This window comes from Corvus brachyrhynchos, unplaced genomic scaffold, assembly GCF_000691975.1.
Source record: "Corvus brachyrhynchos isolate BGI_N302 unplaced genomic scaffold, ASM69197v1 scaffold63, whole genome shotgun sequence".
Classification (NCBI taxonomy): Eukaryota; Metazoa; Chordata; class Aves; order Passeriformes; family Corvidae; genus Corvus; species Corvus brachyrhynchos.
Genome location: NW_008237227.1, coordinates 106,224 through 128,104, shown reverse-complemented (window position 1 = coordinate 128,104; position 21,881 = coordinate 106,224). Strand labels below are relative to the sequence as shown.

The following is a 21,881-nucleotide window of genomic DNA, read 5'->3' as shown; positions in this document are numbered from 1 at the left end:
CTGCTGCCTCTCCCTGCCTCCAGCCCCTCTGCTTGTGGTGCTGTAACAAACTAACAAAATGTCGTTTCTTGGAGGTTTTATTTGGGGTTTTTTGTTGGTTTTTCTCCTTTTCGAGGAGGATTCAGTAACTTTCCACCTCTGTTCCAGTCGATCCTGTAAACGCAGCTCCCACCACTTCGACCCGGGTGTTCTATATCAGTGTGGGCGTGTGCTGTGCTGTGATATTCCTGGTGGCAATAATCCTGGCTGTCTTGCACCTCCACAGCATGAAAAGGATAGAGTTGGATGACAGGTATGTGTTCAGGCTTTCCCAGTGTGGTTTTGGGACTCCCAGATTTGTGGGAGTTTGGTCTCAGAATGAGCACTCTGGGGTAGTTTGCAATTTCTGCTCCCAGTGGCAAGCTGTAGCAGATACTGCCTGGGTAGGGTTGTGGTAAGAGCTGTGCTGCAGAAAGGCAGCAGTTGCAGGTGCTCTGCTGTTTATGAGGTGGAAGGGTTGTTCAGGTTTTGCCAGAATATTTGTGTGGAGGGGGAAGATTCCGACAGAATCAGATCTGCAGGGATTGTCAGGATTGAAGGAAAAATTGACTTGGGCACACTGGAAAGGCAGGCTGAGAGAGCGGGGGGTGTTCATACTGGAAAAAAGAAGGCTCAAGGGAGACCTTAGAGCCCCTTCCAGTGCTTAAAGGGGCTCCTGAACAAGGGCCTGGAGTGCCAGGACAAGGGGGAATGGCTTCCCACTGCTGGAGTTCTTACCTTTATTTTACCTTAGATGGGATATTGGGAAGAAATTCTTCCCTGTGAGGGTAGGGAGGCCCTGGCACAGGGTGCCCAGAGAAGCTGGGGCTGCCCCTGAATCCCTGGCAGTGTCCAAGGCCAGGTTGGATGGGGCTTGGAGCAACGTGGGATGGTGGAAGGTGTCCCTGCCCGTGGCAGGGGATGGGACTGGATGGGCTTTAAGATCCCTTCCCACCCATAACATTCTGTGATCCACAATTGTGTGAAAACATTTGGGTTTTACTGACATCTGCAGGAGACTGAATTTCAGTTTTCCCTACTTTGATTGATTTTCCAGTGTTCACTTTGGCCTTGGGGTGCAGTCTGAGCATTACAACTGCTTGGTTTTAAAACTAATAATGTTGGGCTCTCCCAGATATATTTCCAGTCCGGAAAAACTGTAGCACATGCATGGGAAAGGGACTTGTAACATGAGTCCAAGGGCATTGGAGTGGGGATTAAACACCGAGGAGAAGGGAGGCTGGAAGAGCAGGTGGACTGAGGCTGTGTGAACAGCCTGCATCAGATGCAACTGTTCAGGAGCAGGCAGTGTGAAACTGGATCCTTTGGAAAACAGTCGGCCTGTGGGTGGTCACCCCTGTGAAAGGATATCTTGAACTAAAGGATGTCTTGAACTGCTTCTGTACTGCCTGCAGCCTCATGGAGTAGCTTTATCTTTTCATCCTCCTCTTTATCCATTCATCTGTTCCTTTCAGTTTTCTCCCTGCCACTCCCTCCCCTGGTGTCCCCAGCCCATGTGGCTTTGGTGGTGCCACTGCATCGAGCAGTTGTGGTTTCTCAGTTGATTGTAACCAAATGAATTTGTCAGCCTTCCTCAAATCCTTTGTGCCTGATTGTCTGATTGAGGGGTTTTAATCAGCTGAAGGTGTTAAAGGATGTGCAGCTTGCTTTAATTCAGAAAGGAAAAACATTACATTTATAGTGTGGGATAGTGTCATCTGTGAGGTTTTGAGGTGGCCAGCCCAGCAGTGTGATCAGGTGTCCTTCCATCTACTCCATTGCACTGGATTTCTGTGGAGATACAAGGTAAAAATCCTAAAAAACCAGCTGACCTTCTGTGGAGATAAAGCTAAAAATCCATCTAATGTTAGTCCTCTTTGGATTGCAGGTGTTAATAATTTGCTCTGAATCACTGTATATCCTGCTAATAAATTCTGATAAATTCAGGGGGCTTCCCCTGTCTGTGGGAGGGGATTGGAACAAGATGATCTTCAAGGTCCCTTCCAACCCAGACCACTGAGGGATTATATGAAGTTTGTGCAGCTCCTGGGGTTTAGCTCTTCAAGCACCATGAGATGATGACTTTTTTTTTTGAGCCTGAAGGTGCCTGGCCTGGCAGAACTGTGGGTGTGCTGCTGTGTAAAAGCTGTGCTCAGGCAGTGCCGGAGCAAAGGCGTAACAGAAGCAAAATGTGCCTGAAAATCAGGAGCTGTGGGGTTTGTTTTGAACAAACTCACCGAGAGAAGCAACAGCTTCTCATTTGGTTGTGAATAATAATCTCAGACTGTTTCTGTAAAAGGTTTGTGAATGGAATATGACAATGTCATAAGGGTTAACGACCTCCCAGGAGCAACAGAGCCTGGAAAACCCACTGGTGCTCTTAATTTCAACCCCCAGAATTAAATAAAACCGAGGAGGGTTGTTAACTGGAAGCTCAAGTCAGGCAGCCGAGTTTACAGGCTGCACATGGATTATTTAGGAACATTGTATTGGAAAGTCCACAGCAAATGCTGCAAATCTCAGAGCAAAGGCACTGGAAGAGTGCCAAGGAAAACTGGCATGGTTTAACAGCAGGATAATGGGAGTCATTAAAGCAAGAAGGCATCATTCAAATAGCTGACAAAATATGCAAGTGAGGAAGCTCAGGAATTGAGTTAAACCTAAAACCCAGAAAGAAGCCAACCCAAAAGGGAGTTTTTCAAACTTGCAACAGGCATTAAAAGAATAAATAATTCCTTTCTCACACTTGCCTCCAGCCAAAGGAATCCGCAGGGCTGGTGGGTGATCAGGTTACAAAAGGAGTTTCCAGCCAGAGCAAGAAAAGGAAGTGCAAGTTGTGCCTTGGTGTGTGATGTGGACACCATGCCAAGACCCTCCTTCCTGGGGAGCTCGCTGCAGAGTGCATCATCCTGAAGCAGCTCATGGACACCATAGTGGGAACAGCTCAAATAAGCAGCAATAAATTGCCAGCACCAGAGAATATTCATTCAAAAACTCTGAAGGAAGTTAAAGGGGAGTAGCTAGACCAGCATCTGTGGCTTTTAGCCTTGTGCTAAATGCTGTGTTGGAATCCTGCACCTGGAAGCCAGGGAATGTGGGAATAACTGTAAAAAAATGGTTCCAGGGAGAGATGGAGGTCAGCTATAAATGAGTAAGTTTGTATTGTGAGATTCAGTAGATTCTGTTCCAAAGAAAAAATTCAGTGGGTGCATCCATGGTTATGGTATAATGGGGAAGAGTGGACTTGGATTTCTGTTTTTTAAAGGAAGCCTGGCTTCAGAGGTAGCTGTGGGCCTGGAGGGCATCACCAGCCATGTCTGACAGTCCTACAGGGGGTGGCTGGCACTGCTTGGTCAGTGCTCAGCAGCAGCCCAAGAAACATTAAATGTTGATTATTTGGCAAAGCAGAGGTGATACCTAAACCAATTTCCTCTTTGTCCTCCCAATGCAGTCAGCAGTGGAGAAGCTTTGAAGTTGGATAAAAGGGGGGGGGATGTTTGTGTGTTTGGAGGGGGGAACATCAGAAAAGCTTCTGGGCCTGCCATCTGACCTGCTGACAGGTTTTTGGTCCGTTACGGCTGCAACAGCCCTTTTTGTAGGGTTTTGATTATGAAAATAAGGCAGAAATCAGCCTGCTGTGGTTTAGGCTGTGGTTTACCTGTATCATGGGTACTCTGTGGCCCCCTGGTCGTTCTGCCCAAAGAAAGCATCTCAAAAAGCACATTTTAGGTGGTGCTGGAAGGGGCAGCAGGTACCCTTAGGGAGGGGAGTGACAAAGTAGGGTCAGTAGAGCAGTTTGGGCTGTAAAACAGAGCCCTCGTCTGAGTGGGACATCAGTGCCATGAGAGAAATGTGTGCAAAGCTTCTCTAGAATATAATAGCTGTTCTTGGTGTGACAGGGTGGTTCTGGTAAGGAATGTTTTGTGACTTTGATTGTTCAAAAGTGAGGAGAAGTACTAGAAAATAGAGCAAATTCTGGAAAACAAATAGGAGGGAGCTGTTCGTGCTCAACAAACTGTAGTGCCAAGATTTATGAGTTACCTGAAATATATTTTCATGTGTGCAAGACTTCAAAAACTCTGCTCATTTCAAGCCTTGCTTGGAAAATCTCCTGATTTTCACCTGGGGAAGTTAATTTGGAATGTGTTGGAGTGGCAAGCAGCGATGTTGATGTGTAATTTTGTTTCCCAACAGCATCAGCGACAGCAGCAGCTCGCAGGGGCTGTCGCAGCCCTCCACGCAGACGACGCAGTACCTGCGGGCTGACACGCCCAACAACGCCACACCAGTAACCAGTAAGTGTTAATCTAAGCACAGACCCTCCTGCCACACTGCTTTGGTGTCAAGTACAAGAGGAGAGCATGAATAATCCTCTGGCTTTGTCACTTTGCCTCTTGAATTCACACAATGTGTGTTTTATCCAGCCATGCCGTAGTCAGGAGCGAGTTCGGGGGCATGTGAGTGGTCATATGAGCATGAGACTGTGTTTGTCCCTTGGGTTATTTTCCCTGCACCCAGAGCAGTCAGCCAGCTAGGCTTCACCAGTAGCTGTGAAGCGTCTGTTCTTTAACACTGGGAAGAATCTACCTCGTGCAGTCCAAGCAGATAGAGAACAGGATGTATCCACCCCGCCCTGGGATCAGTTACCAAAGCAGATGATCGATCCCCTGTGCGTGAATCCTGTTGTTGTTACTCTTTTCATCTCCTGTTGCTTTCAGCTGTGCTTGAAGTGATACCAAGTAGCTGAAGAGAGAGAGCAGTGAGTGGAAAGGAAGGGTGGCAGCAGTTTCTATACTGATCTGGTAACTGATACCACAGAATCACAGAATATCCCAGCTGGAAGGGACGCGCAGGGATCATCCAGGCCAGCCCCTGGCCCTGCACAGACACCCCAGCAGTCCCACCCTGGGCATCCCTGAGAATGTTGCCCCAGCCTCGGGGCCGTGCCCATTCCCTGGGGAGCCTGGGCAGTGCCCAGCACCCTCTGGAGGAAGAACCTTTCCCTGATCTCCAACATAAACCCCTCTGACACAACTCTGGCCATTCCTTGGGGTCCTCCTGTCCCTGGGCACAGAGACAAGAGCTCAGAGCTGCCCCTCAGGAGGAGCTGCAGACGGAGATCAGGTCTCTGTCTCCTCCAGGTTGAACAGACCAAGTGCTCTTGGCTGTGTTCTGAGTTAATTCTGTAGTTAATGAACGTATTTATTATCTGTGGAATTTTTACTCCTCAAATTGTTGTCTGGTGGAGGACTATCCCATCCAGCACTGCTCCAGGGAAGGGACTGTTCCAGCTGGAGGGAAGGTGGCCAGCATAGGGACACACACGGGGTTTTTTAAAGCACCCCAAAGTCTCTCCCACTGTCCTCTGATGGCACTTGGTGACAGTGACTGTCCCATCATGAGGGAGCGCAGCAGAAAGGTTGTCATTACTCTCAGCCCTCCTGTGTTCTCCTTTTTTCCTCCCCATGTGTAGAAGCAGGTGTTTACCTGAGGTTGAACTGCAACTCTGGGAGAGATTTGGCTCGCTTCTAAATTGTTCTGTATCTCCCTAAAAAAAAAAGGATCTTATTTGTCACCTGAGTTCATCTTTCCCTCTCAAAGAGTTGCCTTTAAAATTTATTTCTTAAAAGCATTAAATTAAAAACAGTCTTTTAAAAATTTAATGTATGAAATGTTAAAAAAATTCCTTTTCACAGGGTTTGGAAGAGACCTTATCCTGCAGCTTATTCTAGAGCTGCTTTCCCTCTTGTCACCTGAGTCCTCCCCAGCCTTTTTATTTTCCATCTCTTAGAGTCACAGAATCATTTAGGTTGGAAAAGCCCTCCCAGATCACCAAGTTCAGCTGTTCCCCCAGCACTGCCAAGGCCACCCGTGTCCCCAAGTGCCACACAGCTTTCAACTCCCTCCAGGAGTGTGGACTCCACCAGCTGGGCAGCTGTGCCAGGGCTGGACAACGCTTTGGGGAATGGGATTTCTCCTCATGCCCAATCTAAACCTCCCCTGGCACAACTCCTGGCCCTTTCCTGTTGTCCTGTCCCTGTTCCCTGGGAGCAGAGCCCGACCCCCCCGGCTGCCCCCTCCTGTCAGGGACTTGTGCAGAGCCACAGGGTCCCCCCTGAGCCTCCTTTGCTCCAGCCTGAGCCCCTTTCCCAGCTCCCTCAGCCGCTCCTGGGGCTCCAGCCCCTTCCCAGCTCCATTCCCTTCTCTGGACACGCTCCAGGCCCTCAATGTCTTATCCCAGCTCAGGCTGAGCTGTTGATGTCCTGTCAACCTCAGGTTTTTTGTTTGGCTTTCTAAGTGACACAGGTTAATTCAGCTGAGTTCCAGTTGCTGGAATGTTGTCTCCCAGAATCCTCTGGCCAAGGGCAGGGGACCAAGCCCAGGATGATGGTTCAACCCTCCTCACCCTGCCCAGTGTGGTGGCCAATGTGCCCAAGTGGCAGCTGTTTGCTGGGGGCAGCCCTTGCTTCTCAGTGTCTCTTACCTGCTTTGGGACATGCCCAGTAGCGCTGGAAATGGTGAAAATAGGAGAAGAGAAAAGGTTGGATGTGTGAAAGAATCAAGATTGACATTCCTGGTCATTTCACAGTTGCATAATATTGTTTTCAGTAACGTTTAAATTTTGAAGAAAGTATTATCAGAGTAATTCTCAAGATTTCTCTAATGATTCATACACGTGTACAAAAATATTCCAGCTTTTCTGACTCTACTGGTGTATCCAAATGTCTGGAAGTGCCAGAAGAGGGCACTGGTAGTTTGTTAATGCCCTGCTGGGGTAAGGCATCTTCCCTGCTCCAAGTTTTCCAACACTCTATTTCCTCCTCCTGAGGGCAGTGCAGTGTTGATCACCTTCAGTACAGGAGTTTCCTTCACCTGGAGTTAATAATAAAAGTTGTTTGCATGACACTACAGAGAATTCCTGTGTGATTTCTTTCCCTGCAGATGATTATTCTTGTGGTTTTTGTTGCTTAATATTATCATCTTTCTAAAATTAATATATAACACATTTAAGACCGTGCTGCTCCGCTGTGTGTGGAGCCATAGGTGGTGCAGAGGTGAAGCCCTGTGCCTGTTCTCATTCCAAGGGTATTTATGTTGGATTGTTTGGCTCTGCTGGCTCCTCAGGTTATCCCACATTACGGATAGAGAAGAATGATCTGAAAAGTGTCACTCTCATGGAGGCCAAAGCTAAAGTGAAGGACATAGCCATCTCCAGGGAGAGGATCACCCTCAAAGACGTGCTCCAAGAAGGTATTTACAGCACTCAGACACTTCATTCCTACCACACTGTGTAGTTACATAAATAGAAATACATATTTATTGGCAGATTTTTCTGAAATCATTCAGGGATGACATTCCTGATCTTCATAGCTTTGGTGGAGGGGAGGAATGATGAGTTATGTTTGCATTTGGGGTGTGGGGGGTGGGGAAAGCAGCTTCCAGAATTCATTAGGCTGGGGGAGCGACCAAGTGTGCTCAGTAAATCGTTCAGCTTGTCTGCCTTAATGAGCTGCTCCCTGAAGTGAAGGGTGGCTGAGGAGTGAGGTAAGCAGTCAGGGCTCTCAGTCAGCAGCCAAGGTAACTCACTTTTGGGAGCTCCTACAGGAGAGCGGCTCTTAACAGCATAAAAATCAAAGCAAAACCAACCCAAAGCCCAGAAAAACTTCAATTGTCCCAATGTGGTGTCTCAGTTTGATAACTTTGATTTGGAAATCTCATCAGCAGATGCAACATTTACAGGCCTTATATAAAAGATTCAGAGATTACCTGATTGTTTTCACGGAATATCATGAGTTGGAAGGACCCACAAGGATCATCCAGTTCCTGAGTTATTCACTCTTTGTTTAATGTGCACTTCAAAAGTGTTCATGCACAACATGAATTGATTCTTGTTGATACTGAGTTTGAAAAATAGCCTTAAATATTTGGTTTTCTTTGTCACTCACCTTCATTGCTGCAATTTTGAGTCTCTGTTCCCTGAGAAATCAAACTTCCCAAAGCTGGAGATTGGAGATAATCATCCTTTGGAGACAGAATGCTTTGTGTTAGTCTGAGCAGCAATGGAGGATGTTCCCATTCTCGTTCAGTGAACCTCTGAGGAGGCAGCTCTGTGCTCACTTCCAGTGTGGGCTCTGCAAAAACCTTCCTTGGCGTGTGGGATGCGCTTTGTGTTCCTGTGGGCTGCCTGGAGCTGGGATGCTGGGAGTCATCCATGACTAGAAGTGACTCAGTGCCCCAGCAACGCTTCAGATGTTTGGTGACAAAGCTGCCCTGTTCTGCCAGATGAGGCACAAAGAGCTGTTGAATGCAGTTTGGACCCAGTTCATTCTGGGATCTCATCTCTTAGCCTCCAGCTGTTAATTTGAGTCCCAAGCTTCGAAAGTTAATCACAGAGTCATTAAGGTTGGAAAAGCCCTTTAAGGTCATGAGTCCAAACACTCCCCCAGCACTGCCAGTTTCAGCCATGTCCCCAAGTGCCACATCCACATGTCAGAGGACTTAAAAGACCTGACCAATTTTAGGTCAGGATCGCAGCAGTGTTGGGTCTCTGCCACTGAAGAACAAAAGAGCTTCAGAGGGGAAGAAGGGGATAAAGTAAATGTGTGCATGGAACTCAGATACATTTTATGGATCTGGGCCACAGATTAATTTTAAACTTCAAGTAGTTTCCGTAGCTTCACCTGCTTTAACATTTTGGAAATATGTACTTAGGCACTTTCCTCGAAGTGTTCAAGAACCAAGACAGGAGGGTTTTAGTTGCTTCAGTAATTCGTGGTGTGTAGTTGTGGTTGCCTGAGAGCCTCCCGAGTTCAGCTGCTGCTTAGTGAGATTGCAGTGTGAAGACCCCTGTCATGCAGGGTTTCCTTGCAGCCCCAGGGTAGGTGACAGAAATGTTGCACTGCCCCTGTTTAAGACCTGTATTTCATACTATCAAAGATCTTTCAACCTAGTCAGGGAGGAGGAATGCCTGGGAAGGGGCTGTAATGCTGGAATAGACTGCGTGGAGATGATGCACACCTTGGTGCAGAAAGGTTTTGCCAAGCTGAGCAGTAAAAACCAATTAATTCTGTGTGTGTTGCCAGTTGTTCTCAGCCCAGCTCCTCAGAGTAGCTCCTCTTCCTGTAGCAGCATCAGTAATGTCTTGTGAATGGAAAAATGTTGGAGAGTCTGAAAGACCCCCCCAAACAAACCCAGCACCTTCCAGCTGAGGTGAAACTTTAGAATAATGTGGTGCTGGTTATTTCAAACTGTTCCATATGAGCTGGCTGGCCAAAATTCCTGTTGCCTTGTGAATGTCCCCAAAAAAAACTTGGTCCTTGTGAGAAGTGCCTTGGCTTAGAATTCCAGACTGGGTGGGTGAGAAAAAGGACCTGGAGTTCTTAGTGCAGGGAGTTGACTGAAGTGCCACAAATAAACCATCATCATATTGATATTTAATTTCACTGGACTCTGCTGCTATCACTAGTTCACTCTCATGCTTGTCCCCTTAAGTTTTATTTATGTAAAACTTCAGCATTTGCTGCCTGTAATTGTGAATCCCCCTCATGCTGGAGAGTGGTTGGGTTCTCTCTTAGTGACTTTTTAGGGTTTAGGGACACTTGAATTGCAGTTACTCCTCACTTTCTGCTGTGAAAGGTGCTGTTTGCTTAAGACACTCCTAATGTTTGTTATCAGTGTTTCTTAACCACACAACACTAATTGGATGTTCTCTTCCTAGGCACGTTTGGGCGCATTTTCCATGGAATTCTAATAGAAGAAAAAGACCCCAGTAAAGAGAAACAAGTTTTTGTCAAAACTGTTAAAGGTATGTTGGCATAAAGGAGCGGGTTTGTGTGCAGGTGTTTGAATTGTGCTGCAGGCTGAGGGTGCCAAAGCTGGCTTTACAACAACCCCCTTCTCCCCAAAACACGCAAATGATGAAAAGCAAAAGCAATTTGGACGCTTCCTTGAGCCACAGAGAGCAGCAATCTTATATGGAAGAAAAATGCATGTGTTCTCCACCAGTGCCTTCAGTCATTGCCCTTGAATACTTTTGTTTATTATTCTTCTAAGTAAAAATTATATTGGTTTTTTTTCCCCTGGTATGTCATTGTCTTCCCAGTCACAGCCCTGTCCCCTGCAAATTGCTGAAAAACACCTGAAACGCCTCTTAAAAATCTTTGACAAATGCATGGCTGTACAAAAGACAGGGCATAATTTCTGCCCTCCTTAAGGTTTGCAACAGAAGCGTGAGAGCTGGCATTTAGAACTGAATTTGTCCAAACAGAGCGCCTGTGCTCAAGAAATATCTTGTTGGAGTGATTGAAATGGGACTAGGTAGACTTAAGGAACAAGGTAGGTGTAGATGAAAACCATATTGCAAATGTCCTACGTGTCTGTCACATGTATCCTACATATATCCCTGCATTACACGTATCCTACTTGTGTCCCTTTCTCTGCAATCATCACATGATCTCTGGTAGCTCACAAGAGTTTTGCCGAATTCCCAGTACAGTGGTTGTTTTACAAGTTATTTTTGTCATTTCAGTTGGGTGTCTTATTGCCTTTGGTTTTTCATTTGACAAATTCTTTAATTATTTCTTGCAAAAAAAATAAGTGTCTGTAAGAATTTCAATTCATTCTACTTTTTTTTTTTTGCCTGGCTATTAATTTTTGAAGATACTGATTGAGAAATGGTGAAGCTGCTGAATTCTGTTGTTGAATCTTTCTGCTACCCATTTATTCTCTGCCACCTTTAAGAAAAGTATTTTACTTAAGGGAAGCAGCTGCCTTGGTCTGTTTCTGACACAATCAGATGCTTGTGCTGCTCTTTTCTCTCACATGTCCTAGAATCATAGAACGAATCATGGAATGGTTTGGGTTGAGGGGGGACCTCAAAGCTCCACCCCTGCCGTGGGCAGGGACACCTTCCACTAGCCCAGGTTGCTCCAAGCCCAGTCCCACCTGGCCTTGGACACTGCCAGGGATCCAGGGGCAGCCCCAGCTTCTCTGGGCACCCTGTGCCAGGGCCTCCCCACCCTCACAGGGAGGAATTTCTTCCCAATATCCCATCCATCCCTGCCCTCTGGCAGCTTAAAGCTTGTCCTATCCCTCCATCCCTTGTCCCAAGTCCCTCTTCAGCTCTCCTGGAGCCCCTTCAGGTGCTGGAAGGGGCTCTGAGTTCTCCCTGGAGCCTTCTCTTCTCCAGGTGAACACCCCCAGCTCTCCCAGCCTGGCTTCTCTTATTTAAAAACAAAAAAATATCCTTCTTTCCAGTATTTTGGGTACATTTTCTGAATTCTGCCTTCTTCTGTTCCCTTTCCCTGCCAAACAGTTCTGTCTTTTTTTTTCTTGACTCTTATTTAATATAGTTCCCAAAAACTTAGCCCTTGGCGCATGAGCTACTTTTTCTAGCATTGGATTAAACAACCCAATAACATCTGTCAAAAGTGATCTTAATTTAGCTGCCTCCCATGACCTCTTATTGAATTGCTTTCCCAAAATGGGACTTCCAGTGGACTCCTCAGTCCATAATTCTCCCTTACAGTGGCTTGTGTCAGTGACACAGCCATGTCCTAAAGGAAGAAAGCTCTTCCCTTTGCAGGGAAGGATTTGCTGCAGTGAACTGGAGCGAGGTCTTTCAGAGAGTGATGGCATTCGTAGGATCCCTGTAAAGAATTTCCCAGCATTAAAAAGGATCTATATGGAAAAAGTGTAGAGTAGGTTTTGCTGATGCTTGTGGGGCTTGGGCAGCAGAAGTTTGCAAGGAAAACAACTGTAACATCCCCTCGCCTCACAGCAGCTCACTTGCAGTGCTGATATTACACAGCTTTATTTTCACACCCTGGCTGTGATTGCTGTGTGCGCAGCTGGGACATGTAATAAGTTGGGAATTTGATCTCCTTGGAAGAAAAAACCTGCAAAACTTCTCTTGTAACCAGAGTTTTTCCTTGATCTCATTCAGTGGCCACACACACACTGCTGTTCTGGCACGAGCAGGAGCAGGGCAGGACCATAAAAGCTTGATGGATATGAGAACATTAAACTGACTTAAGTATCTCTTTGCTGAAGGCAGTAAAGCCTGAGGGTCATGGAAAATAGACAAGGAATAAAGGTTTTGTCTGTGGAATTAAATTATCCCTTCCCAAAAGTACGAGCTGCTCCAGAGCTGTCTTGTTTTACCCAGAGGTGCACTCTGAAAGTGATAAAAGGAAGTCCAGCGGTGCCCCAAATGTCAGGAAACAATGGGGAGGGGGGTGGAGTATTTCAGGTCTTTGGAAAATGTGAACTGAGGTTTTTTTAGCAGCTACTGTGAGGAAGAATAACCTCCTTGAGAGAATAAGCACTTCATTCTTCTCACCAGGGTCAGAGCTTGAGAAACTGAAGACACTGCACTGGCTATTCTGACATTAGGGGAGTTGTTATGGCTTTAAACCTGGAATTTCAGGAGAATCCTAGAATCCCAGAAGGGTTTGGGTGGGAAGGGACCTTACAGCCCATCCAGTCCCACCCCTTGCCAAGGGCAGGGACACCTTCCACTGTCCCAGGTTGCTCCAAGCCCCATCCAAACTGGTCTGGGACACTTCCAGGGATGGGGCAGCCACAGCTGCTCTGGGCAACCTGTGCCAGTGTCTGACCTCACAGGGAAAAATAAATAAATAGAATTGTCCTCCTTATGTCCAATATAAATCTACCCTTTTCCCATTTAAAAATGTTGCCCCTTGTCCTGTCCCTGCAAGCCATGATCAAAAGTCTGTCTCAGTCTTTCTCACAATCCACTTTTTAGTGCTGAAAGGCCACAGAAAGGTGTCCTTGGAAAATTTTCTTCTCCAGGCTGAACCCCCTCAGCCCAACAAGTGTTACAGATGGGCCTTGAGCTGTAGTTTGTGGGCTGTTAGGAGAAGAGCTCTGCTCCACTAGGACAGGTGTCAAGGTTGTGCTGTTCAGGGAATGATTTCTGGATGAAAATCCATGAGGAAAAGTCATGCCCTCAGTGCCTGTCACAGTGGATCTCTTTTCATGTGTCCCTCCTTCAGCTGTCAGTGTATTACAGCATCCATACCCTTTCAAGAGGTGTTATTTCCAATAATGTGGACAGAGGGAACGTGCTGTCAGTTTTCCCATTTCCTGTGCCAGGGAAGGTGAATGTTGTGGCTGTTGTGCTCATCAGGCAATAGTCACATCTGTGGGTATTTCCTGCTCTGGATGGAGAGTGATTGCAACCTTGTCAGTTTGTCTTTTCCCTATATTCTTTCCCCATGGTTGATTGTTGCCCTCAAAGGACCATAAGCACAGGTAGTTGACTGCAGTAACTGCAGCAGCCCTTCCCACTTTCCTTCCCTGGTGTTTTCCAGAGCTCCAGTGAGATGCAGAGCATTGCTATAAACCAGGAGGGTGCCCAGTGAAAACAGGATCCCTGGATTTCTCTGAGCTTTGTGCTTGCTCCCCTTCTGAAGTGATCTGTTCTTAATGGAGTCAGTAAGACGTGAAAACCGAGAGAGCCTGGACCTGCCTGGGAGGTGGAAGAGCCCATCCAGGGAGTTCCCAGGAATATGCTGTATTCCCTCTTGTCTCAAGCTGGGGTAGAACTGTTAGGTCAGACTCTCAAAGGGCAAGTTTGAGCCTGATTAAGCAGTATCAGTGCAGGGGGTGAACAGGTTGGGGTGTGCTTGTTCAGCATGATCTGACTGGTTTCTCCTCCACCACAGAATTTGGGGTCTTTCGTTTGAACGCTTCATGAAGTTATTGAAGTACTTTTGAAGTGATTCAGTGATTACTTGTTCTGTAGCTCATAAATTGATGGGATGTAGAAGTTGGAGATGCTTCTCTTGAAGTCTCAACACCACATCTCTTATAAAGGCAGGCTGAAGGAGGATTCATCCCTGGGTTTCACTCCACATCCTTGAAAGAGTTTTTTCTTTCATGGAACTTTAGTTCACTCCAGGGAGAAAGTTGTAACATGCCCGTGGCAGTGATAAAGTTTCTACGTGCAGGTTCATGAAATACATGAGTTTATAAAGTTTTTTTCATGCTATATCATCTGTGTCTGGGTGCCTGAGCCTTCTGATATGTGCAGTGCCTTGTGCCAAGGAGGAGAGCTTAAAAGGAAAATGGATCTCTCTCGGCTTTCTTGAAGCTCTAATGACTTCGGACTACAAAGATCCCAAGCCCTGGGGAAAAGGTGTGACTTGTTCAGCCTGTCCCTACATCCTTCATGTTGGCCATACAGTTGTTGTGTTGTCTTTGCACTTTACACTTCCACTGTGTTCATTTGCTAGGCAAGGTGCTCAAAGTCATAATTACTTTCACACTTAGACATTTCAATGGAAAATCCACTTTCGTTCTGTCTTCAGACACTGATGAAGACTGAGGATGTGTGTCATTGCTAGAAGGAACCAAGGATTTGTTATCTAGAATATTTGGGATTCTGGAATCTTTGGATCAACACAACCTTAATAAGTTTTTTTGGAAAGATGAGAGACTTAACTGGCATTTGCTTTCTTCGTTGTTTTTTTTTTTTGTTTTACAGAAAAACTGTGTTATGAGGGTGGAATGCTTCACTTTCCAATCTGAGATTTCCAATCTCTCTCAGTGTTGGAAGTGTCTCTGATGACATGTTTCTCCAAGCTGGCATTGCATCTCTTGCCAGTGTCTAACAGATCCCTTCTGCCTTTCTTGGGAATTATTTACATCATCTGATGTCAGAGGAGGAAAAAACCGCACAGGTTTCACCTTTGATTTAAAGAACACATTGTTTAATGGTGCTTTTCCTGTGAAGTAGAAAATTCTTAGCAAAACAAATGGAATTGTGTTATTCCAGGAACATACGAAGTGAGGGTGAGCTGTGCAGAGCCCTGACTCATTTAGGATGTTCTGGCCAAGGTACACTTTTGGTAAAAACAACCCAGTGTGCTGTTCAAGATAACCCGGCTGCTCCCATTTCATGTTCTAACCACTTAACATTTTTCTGATGTACAAGGAAGGAGTGTTTGGAAACAAACAACCCATGGAAAGCACTGGAAACAAAGTTGGTGTGTGACCAAGGTCAGCTCTTTAAACTTCATTGTTCTACCAACTTGTAACAAAGCTTTGAGTTTTGTCATCTTAGGTCACTAAAAGACTTACAGCATTCTTGGCTATCTCTGACATTTTACTCTTTAGATGTTTTTAATTTATTGCTGATCTAGTTAACAGGAGATGCCCCTGGATCCCTGGAAGTGTTCAGGCCAGGTTGGATGGGGCTTGGAGCATCATGGTCTAGTGGAAGGTGGCCCTGCCCATGGCAGGGGGTGGAGCAAGATGAGCTTTAAGGTCCCTTCCAACCCAAACCGTTCAGTGATTGCAAGATTGGTGACCCTTTAGGACTTCATGCACTTGGGAAGTGTAGGAATAGAAATCCTGAGAATTCAGGCCGTGCCAAGCAGGAGAAAGCAATAGGAGCATTTAGGGGACTTAAGCACCTCTGTGCTAATCAAGGTGAAGGTTTCTTGTTCACATTAAACATATACCAGAACTTGGAGCATCCACAGTTGTTCTGAATAGGTCATGTTTAACCTGATGGAATTTGCTATTCTGGGCAGTTCATTCTTAAAAGTACAGCCTTGTGAAAACAGTTCTAAGTTTAAGTTCATACCTTAAACATACGGTATTTGAATTAATTGTTCGAAGTATTTAACTTCCCAAAATCAGAGTGCGGGATCCTGTTTCAGAAGAATATAGTTTATGCCAAAAAAAATTAAAAATCAAGAGCTACTGCTCATCTGAGCTAAATTCTTGAGTTTCTTTATAAATGAAGATACTTGAATTTAAAGAATTGGGATAATTAGCAAATTTCTGAATTTCAGATTTCTGAAATTGCTGGATAAAAATGCACTTGATTTGTCATTTAATCCTAGTTCTTGAAGAAAATACCCTGAGACACCTAAAGGAGTACAATATGCTTCAGAAAATACTGAGGGGGTGATTTCCAAAGGATTGTACTACATCATTTAAAGATTTGTTATTCCATGTGCTGAAAAATACTCACCTGCAGGACACTTTATTTACATACAGTTAAAATCCCTACTTTTGTATATCAATTTTATCACCTGCTTCCCCATGACCCTTGGGTCATGACATCAGTCATGTCTCTCTTTCCCACTTTCACTTTGCACTTAACACTTTCAGTTCATTTTGAGTTAAATGCATTGTTGAACAAAGAGCCTTTTACTTCCTCCTCTTTGCTGCTGCTTCTTGGATTCTGGTGTTACTGTTACACAGGGAACTAAGACTATCCCCAAATCCTGCTTTTCTCAGCCCTTCTCTGTGGTTTAAAACTGCGTGTGCATTTGTAATGGAGGAAAACCAGAACAGCATTCCCTATTTTAGTAGTGTCATGTTGACTCACTCCCAGGATTTATGAAAATTCAGCTTGGATTTGTCAGTCTGAGCTGCCTTGCTTTGCAGAATAGACCCACGTGGTTGATACTTGATGCCTGGATACCAGGATTGGAAGAGAAATCCTGCTCTCTGGAGCAGGACTAAGTGTGGTTTCCCATGCTGTAACCTCCTGCTGCTGTGATGTGGAGTGCATGTCTTACCTTTACAGGAGACTGGAATTCCGTAGGATGCAGGGCTGCCTTGGAAAGCAGGGGGATGTTGATGTGTGGAAGTGAGGACCTGAGCACCTCCTGCAGCTCCGAGCTGCAAACAGGAGCACAGTGTCCTGTGCTCAGTCCGTGGCAGGAGGAAGCATTGGATGCTCCACTTGACCCTGTCTGACTCCCAGGGCCTCTGGAAATTTTAAAGCTGAAATATTTTTTATATGTACTTTCCTTCCTGCCTATGAAAAAGTAGGTTGGATCATGACTTCTTGCATTCCTTTGATGCCTTTTCCTGGTCTTAAAATCAAGAGTCATACACGGTTAGAAGGGGAAAAGGGATTTTACCTTGGTATTTATTTTTAAGGATCCTTAGGTGCACACGTCCAGGTCATATGCATCGAGATGCACCCCGCTGAGAGTGTGTGTTCCCCCCCCGCCAACATTGGGTACAACATTATAGGTTTTACTAATTAGCAGATCTATCAAAGATTCCCTAATGAGAGGCTCAAGTGAGCCCCCCTCCCCAAGGAACCTTCCCCTGGATGGTTCTATCTTGGTTTACAGAATGTGTTCTGGAGAGGACCTTGGGGTCTGGGGCACACTGATCCCTGGCTACGAAGCTTCTGAAATGTTGAGTCTCTCAGCTTGACAGACAAGTCCAAGAATGTAGGCAAAAAGCACCAGGAATACAGAAGTTGTAAAAAGGTATAACAGGGGTATAAAAGAAAAGGCAAAAATCTTCATGGCATCACTTTAGCATCCTTCTGGTGAAGGAAGGTTGTGAAAGTTACCTGATAGGAGCATTAAAAATGTCCTGTGCAACAGATGTGAGCACGGGCGTTGAGTTTCTTCCAAAGACTCGTGTAGAGGGGTTAAAGCAATACTCAGGCATGCATTCTCTTTGAACTGGGGTGAAATTCTGCCTTGGGAGCAGTTCTACCTAATTAATTACAATGCAGAAGCAGCAGTAATTAACAAGGATGTGTTGATACTGGGAGCATTTATCACCTGGAGCTGTTCTAGTCCTGCACTCTCAATTCCTGTGGCCACACTCAGTGACCAGTGTGCCTGCCTGTGTGCCTGTCACCCTTCAAGAACTGGAGCTTGTGCACTTGGGTTATTTGGCAAAGCCCACAAGGCTGAAAAATAATAAGGGTAATAGAAGCTTGTGAAAACAGGCAGGTGTGTAGAAAATGGGCTGTGTAAGTGTTGTGATGTGGGGGAATATTACTTTGCAATATGAAGCAGGAAGAGGTTCACAGGGGAACAGGCCATTACAAATGGTCCAAAGATGAGAAAAGCTGCAGGTAAAACATCTTAAATATTGCTGTTGGAAACATTCATCAGAAGCCTTGGAGCTCCTGGCTGTAGCGTTTGCTGAGGTGCTTCTGACAGGAGTGCTGAGAGAATCTGCTGTTACTGCCTGTAGCAGGCTGTGAGAGGGTTCAAATGTGACTTAGTTCAATTTTGAAACCTGTGGTTACATGGATTTTCAGGTTCTTCTTTGTCTTCTGAAGAAACAGATTTCAGTGACCACTCTACAATCAGAAGTCTTTTAAACTGTAGTGCTGCCTGAGAGGGGGTTGTAGTGAAGTGGGTGTCAGTCTGTTCTCCCAGGGAACAAGGGACAGGACAAGAAGAAATTGCCTCAAATTACCCCAGGGGAAGTTTAGGTTGGATATCAGGGAAAATTTCTTCCCAGAAAGGGCTGTCCAGCCCTGGCACAGCTGCCCAGGGCAGTGGTGGAGTCCCCATCCCTGGAGGATGTGGCACTTGGGTATGTGGGTTAGGAGTGGCTTTGGCAGCACTGAGGGAATGACTGGACTCGATCTTGGAGGGCTTTTTCAACCTAAAGGATTCTGTGATCCTACTTAAGCTGTGTTTTGCTATTTTGGGATTCTGGGAGGTCTGACTTACAAAGTGACTCATGAAAGCATCCAGCTACTCAGTTACCCTCTGCAATATCCAGATAATTGCTGCTTTTCATCTCTGCTACGTCCTTTGGGGTGTGGAGTGACTTTTCCTAGCAAAGCAGAGCCTGGTGCCCTGCAGCTGATGAGTGCCTGGTCTCAGAGCAGGCAATTTCCTTCAATTTAACGTCATCACAGAACTTCCCTGAGATCTTTTCACCTGATGTTTCATGTGGTTGATGAGTGATAATGAACAAAGATTTTAAAATACATTTTTGCAGCTGGATTTTGAGAAGTTGGTAAAAATGGAATAGGTGTTTTTTCTCCCCTTGAACCAGGCAGGGCCCCAGCACATCCCAGCACAGAGGGATCAGCCTCTTCTATAAAATCAACAGTGCCAGGAGCCCCATTGTGCCTGGCTGCATGCAAATCCTGTGATATCAGGAGATAAACCTGCAGCTCTGTCAGAGCTTGGAATCCTGCCTTATTCTTGCTCTGGGCCTCAGGGCAGGCTTTCACAGCCAGGCTTTTGGGTAAAACCAGGGCTTGGAGAGCACCTTCCTCTCTGGAATGCATTTACATCTATCTCAGTCTTGGTTTTAAGCACCTTCTGAAAGTTGGACTTCTTTGGTCCTAATTGAACATCTGGAATATTACTGGGTGTTACATCTTCCTCTGAACTCACCTGAAGTTGCTGCTCTTTGGTTTCTCAGCTGCTGGTGCGTGATCACCTTATGGAAACCTGGCTGTTCCTCACGACCATCCAACTGCAACTCCATTCAAGGCTGAGCACTGACATGTTCTTAATCACAAATAATGTAAATACCTCAATTTAGCTTTTTTCACGGCTTTGAGGAAGTCTTGCAACAAGCCCTTGTTGCCTCGCCCTGGAGCGCTCAACTTAAATTCAGGGCTGTTCCTGGTGCCCAAATTTAATAAATGGGAAACTGTGACCTCCTCAGTTGTGTCTCCAAGCAGCTGCTGTAATTTCAGAGGTTTCTGGCTCTGTGGGAGGCTTCCCCCCCCTCCCCTCTGTAGCTGCGTGTGTGGCTGTGCTCATATCCCACAACTTCACAGATCTGGGGCAGACAAAAGGAGCCGGAAAAGCCCGTGGGCATCCCGTGGGTTTGACAGGATCCTTCCCCTGTCTCCTTTGAGTGGCTGCACAAACAGCTCTGAGAAGAAAACGAAGTGTAACACTCAGGGATTGACACAGCTTGGGGATTTTGGGATTCTACGTTGGCCCAGGCAGGAAGATGAAATCAGTAGGATTCATCTCAGTATGTCCTTGGAACAACGTCTCACCGAGCTGGGATTGCTGTGGCACAGCGGTCACTGGCTAGGCTCTGGGACTCTGGTTCTCTTATCACAGCCAGAAATGGTGGGTTGGCTGGATTGGTTTTAAGGGTTTTCAGTACAGGATGGTCAGATTCACCAGGCCCTCACAACAAAAATGTCAAATTGCCAGAATCACCTTTGTCCTGATCTGTGAGGATCTGTGTGTGGGTTGCTCAAAAGTGGTTATAGTCTACTAAATGTGGCAGAGTTTGTTTAGCTGAACTTTCTTCTTTGTGACTGATGAAAATGGCCTTTAAAGGAAGCCTGATTGCAGTGGGGACTGTTGCAGTAGCAGTATTTTTGTGTTGTTTCCCCCTTTTGACAAGAATCACTCCAAGAAGTGGTGATTAATATTGTGTTTTGAATTATATCTAGTACAAACCCACAATAATCAAATTGTGTGGTGATTCTAAATTGGCACTGGTCTCAACTGGGGGAAGATTAGCCTTGAACTGCTATTGTTTGCTCTGAGTCTGTTGAATTTGTTGGTGTTGGGTACGGTTTTTTCCATGCAGAAAACAAGGAAATAATATTGATAAGCAAACACAATGTGGATGGTGGGACTGTTTCACAAGATAAGATTTCAGTTTCCTTATATACTCGCCTGGGAGTCAATCGTCCTTTTGGGTGCTCAACCACTGTAACGTGGAGAGAGAACAACAGAACGTCACAGTGACCTGCTGGAAACTTCCCTGAGTGCTGGAAAGGGAAAGGCATCGGCAGAAGAGCTACCATGAGGAGATGAATGAATGGGTGCATTGTCCAAACCAGCCTGACTCGTTCTGTAGATTTTAAATCCACTCTTAAACAATCTCTGATTGAAAGCTTCAGATCATTGCTTGGTGGCTCTTATAATTAAAAGCAAACCAGTTCAGCAAGGGCCAGAGGGTGTGTGAGGAGTTAATCAGCTTAAACTCACACCCAGGAATCTCTTTCCTCCCTTCATCATGTGCTGGGTGAAGAGGTTGAGGTCTTTGGGCCCTGTAATTAGTGCTTTTACACCTGAAGCTCTGTACAGGTAACCTGCTCCTCTGACTTACCAGAATCCGCTTTGCCACCTCCATTTTTAATGCTGGCTTTTAGAACTGCCTGATTCAGTCATTCAGGGCTGTGTAACTTCGTTTTAATGTAGGATCTTGGTTTTTCTTTCCTCTTTCCAAGCCTTTTGCATCTGTCTCATGTGTATCAAATTCATCAAGTGTCCAGCCCACAGGGGTAGGACCTTCTCTTTCTCATGCCTCTGTTGGAGTGCAGACCAGAGACTTCAGCTGGCCATGGCTTAAGTGTCTCCTGCACTGCAAGAACCTGTTCATACCATCCCCACATATGCACTTGTTATCAAACTGAGGGATATCTGGCTTTGTTGGTGTTGGAAAAACCCCCCCCAAGGCCATCGAGTCCAACCATTCCCCCAGCACTGCCAAGGCCACCACTGACCCATGTCCCCGAGTGCCACATCCACACAGATTTAAATCCCTCCAGGGATGAGGACTCAACCACTGCCCCAGGCAGCCTGTTCCCATGTCTGACCATCCTTTCTGTCAAGAAATACTCCCCAATATCCAGCTTAAACCTCTCCTGGCCCAGCCTGAGGCCATTCCTTCCTGTCCTGTCCCTGTTCCCTGGGAGCAGAGCCTGATCCCCCTGGCTGCCCCCTCCTGTCAGGGACTTGTGCAGAGCCACAAGGTCCCCCCTGAGCCTCCTTTGCTCCAGGCTGAGCCCCTTTCCAGCTCCCTCAGCTGCTCCCGGGGCTCCAGCCCCTTCCCCAGCTCTGTTCCCTTCTCTGGACGTGCTCCAGTCCCTCAATGTCCATGTAGTGATGAGCCCAAAAACACTGGTTGATGTATCCCATAATATACCGCAGCCATAATTGTCACTAATTTAGTGGCACCTCTGGGCTTCTCCAGAGTGCTCCCATCATTCTTCACTCAGCCAAAGTTGTTTTTTTTTGCAGGGCTCAGGCTTAGTTAGGAAAGGGTGTCAGGGCTGTACAGGGAGCAGGATCAGATCTTGAAGGAGGGAAAAGAGCAGAGGATTTCTTGCCTATTCTTCC

The 21,881-nt window shown here is 46.0% G+C and overlaps 1 protein-coding gene and 1 long non-coding RNA gene across 4 annotated transcripts in view; one reads left to right on the top strand and one right to left on the bottom strand.

The window, feature by feature from the left end:
* Positions 1-21,881, top strand: part of RYK (receptor-like tyrosine kinase) — a 38,535-nt gene that overhangs the window by 5,226 nt on the left and 11,428 nt on the right. For 2 of the 3 annotated variants that reach the window (XM_017729398.1, XM_017729396.1), the window contains 4 exons: positions 148-292; positions 4,213-4,313; positions 7,135-7,269; positions 9,737-9,823. In XM_017729398.1, the coding sequence (XP_017584887.1) occupies positions 148-292; positions 4,213-4,313; positions 7,135-7,269; positions 9,737-9,823 (468 nt within the window). The remainder of the gene's footprint in view (positions 1-147; positions 293-4,212; positions 4,314-7,134; positions 7,270-9,736; positions 9,824-21,881) is intronic. The other variant, XM_017729397.1, reaches the window with a different exon arrangement.
* On the bottom strand, positions 4,325-9,622 carry LOC108445465. Its single transcript, XR_001860333.1, has 3 exons — positions 7,965-9,622; positions 5,506-5,566; positions 4,325-4,761 (listed from the first exon to the last, which is right to left on the bottom strand). It is a non-coding gene; the product is annotated as an uncharacterized LOC108445465 (long non-coding RNA).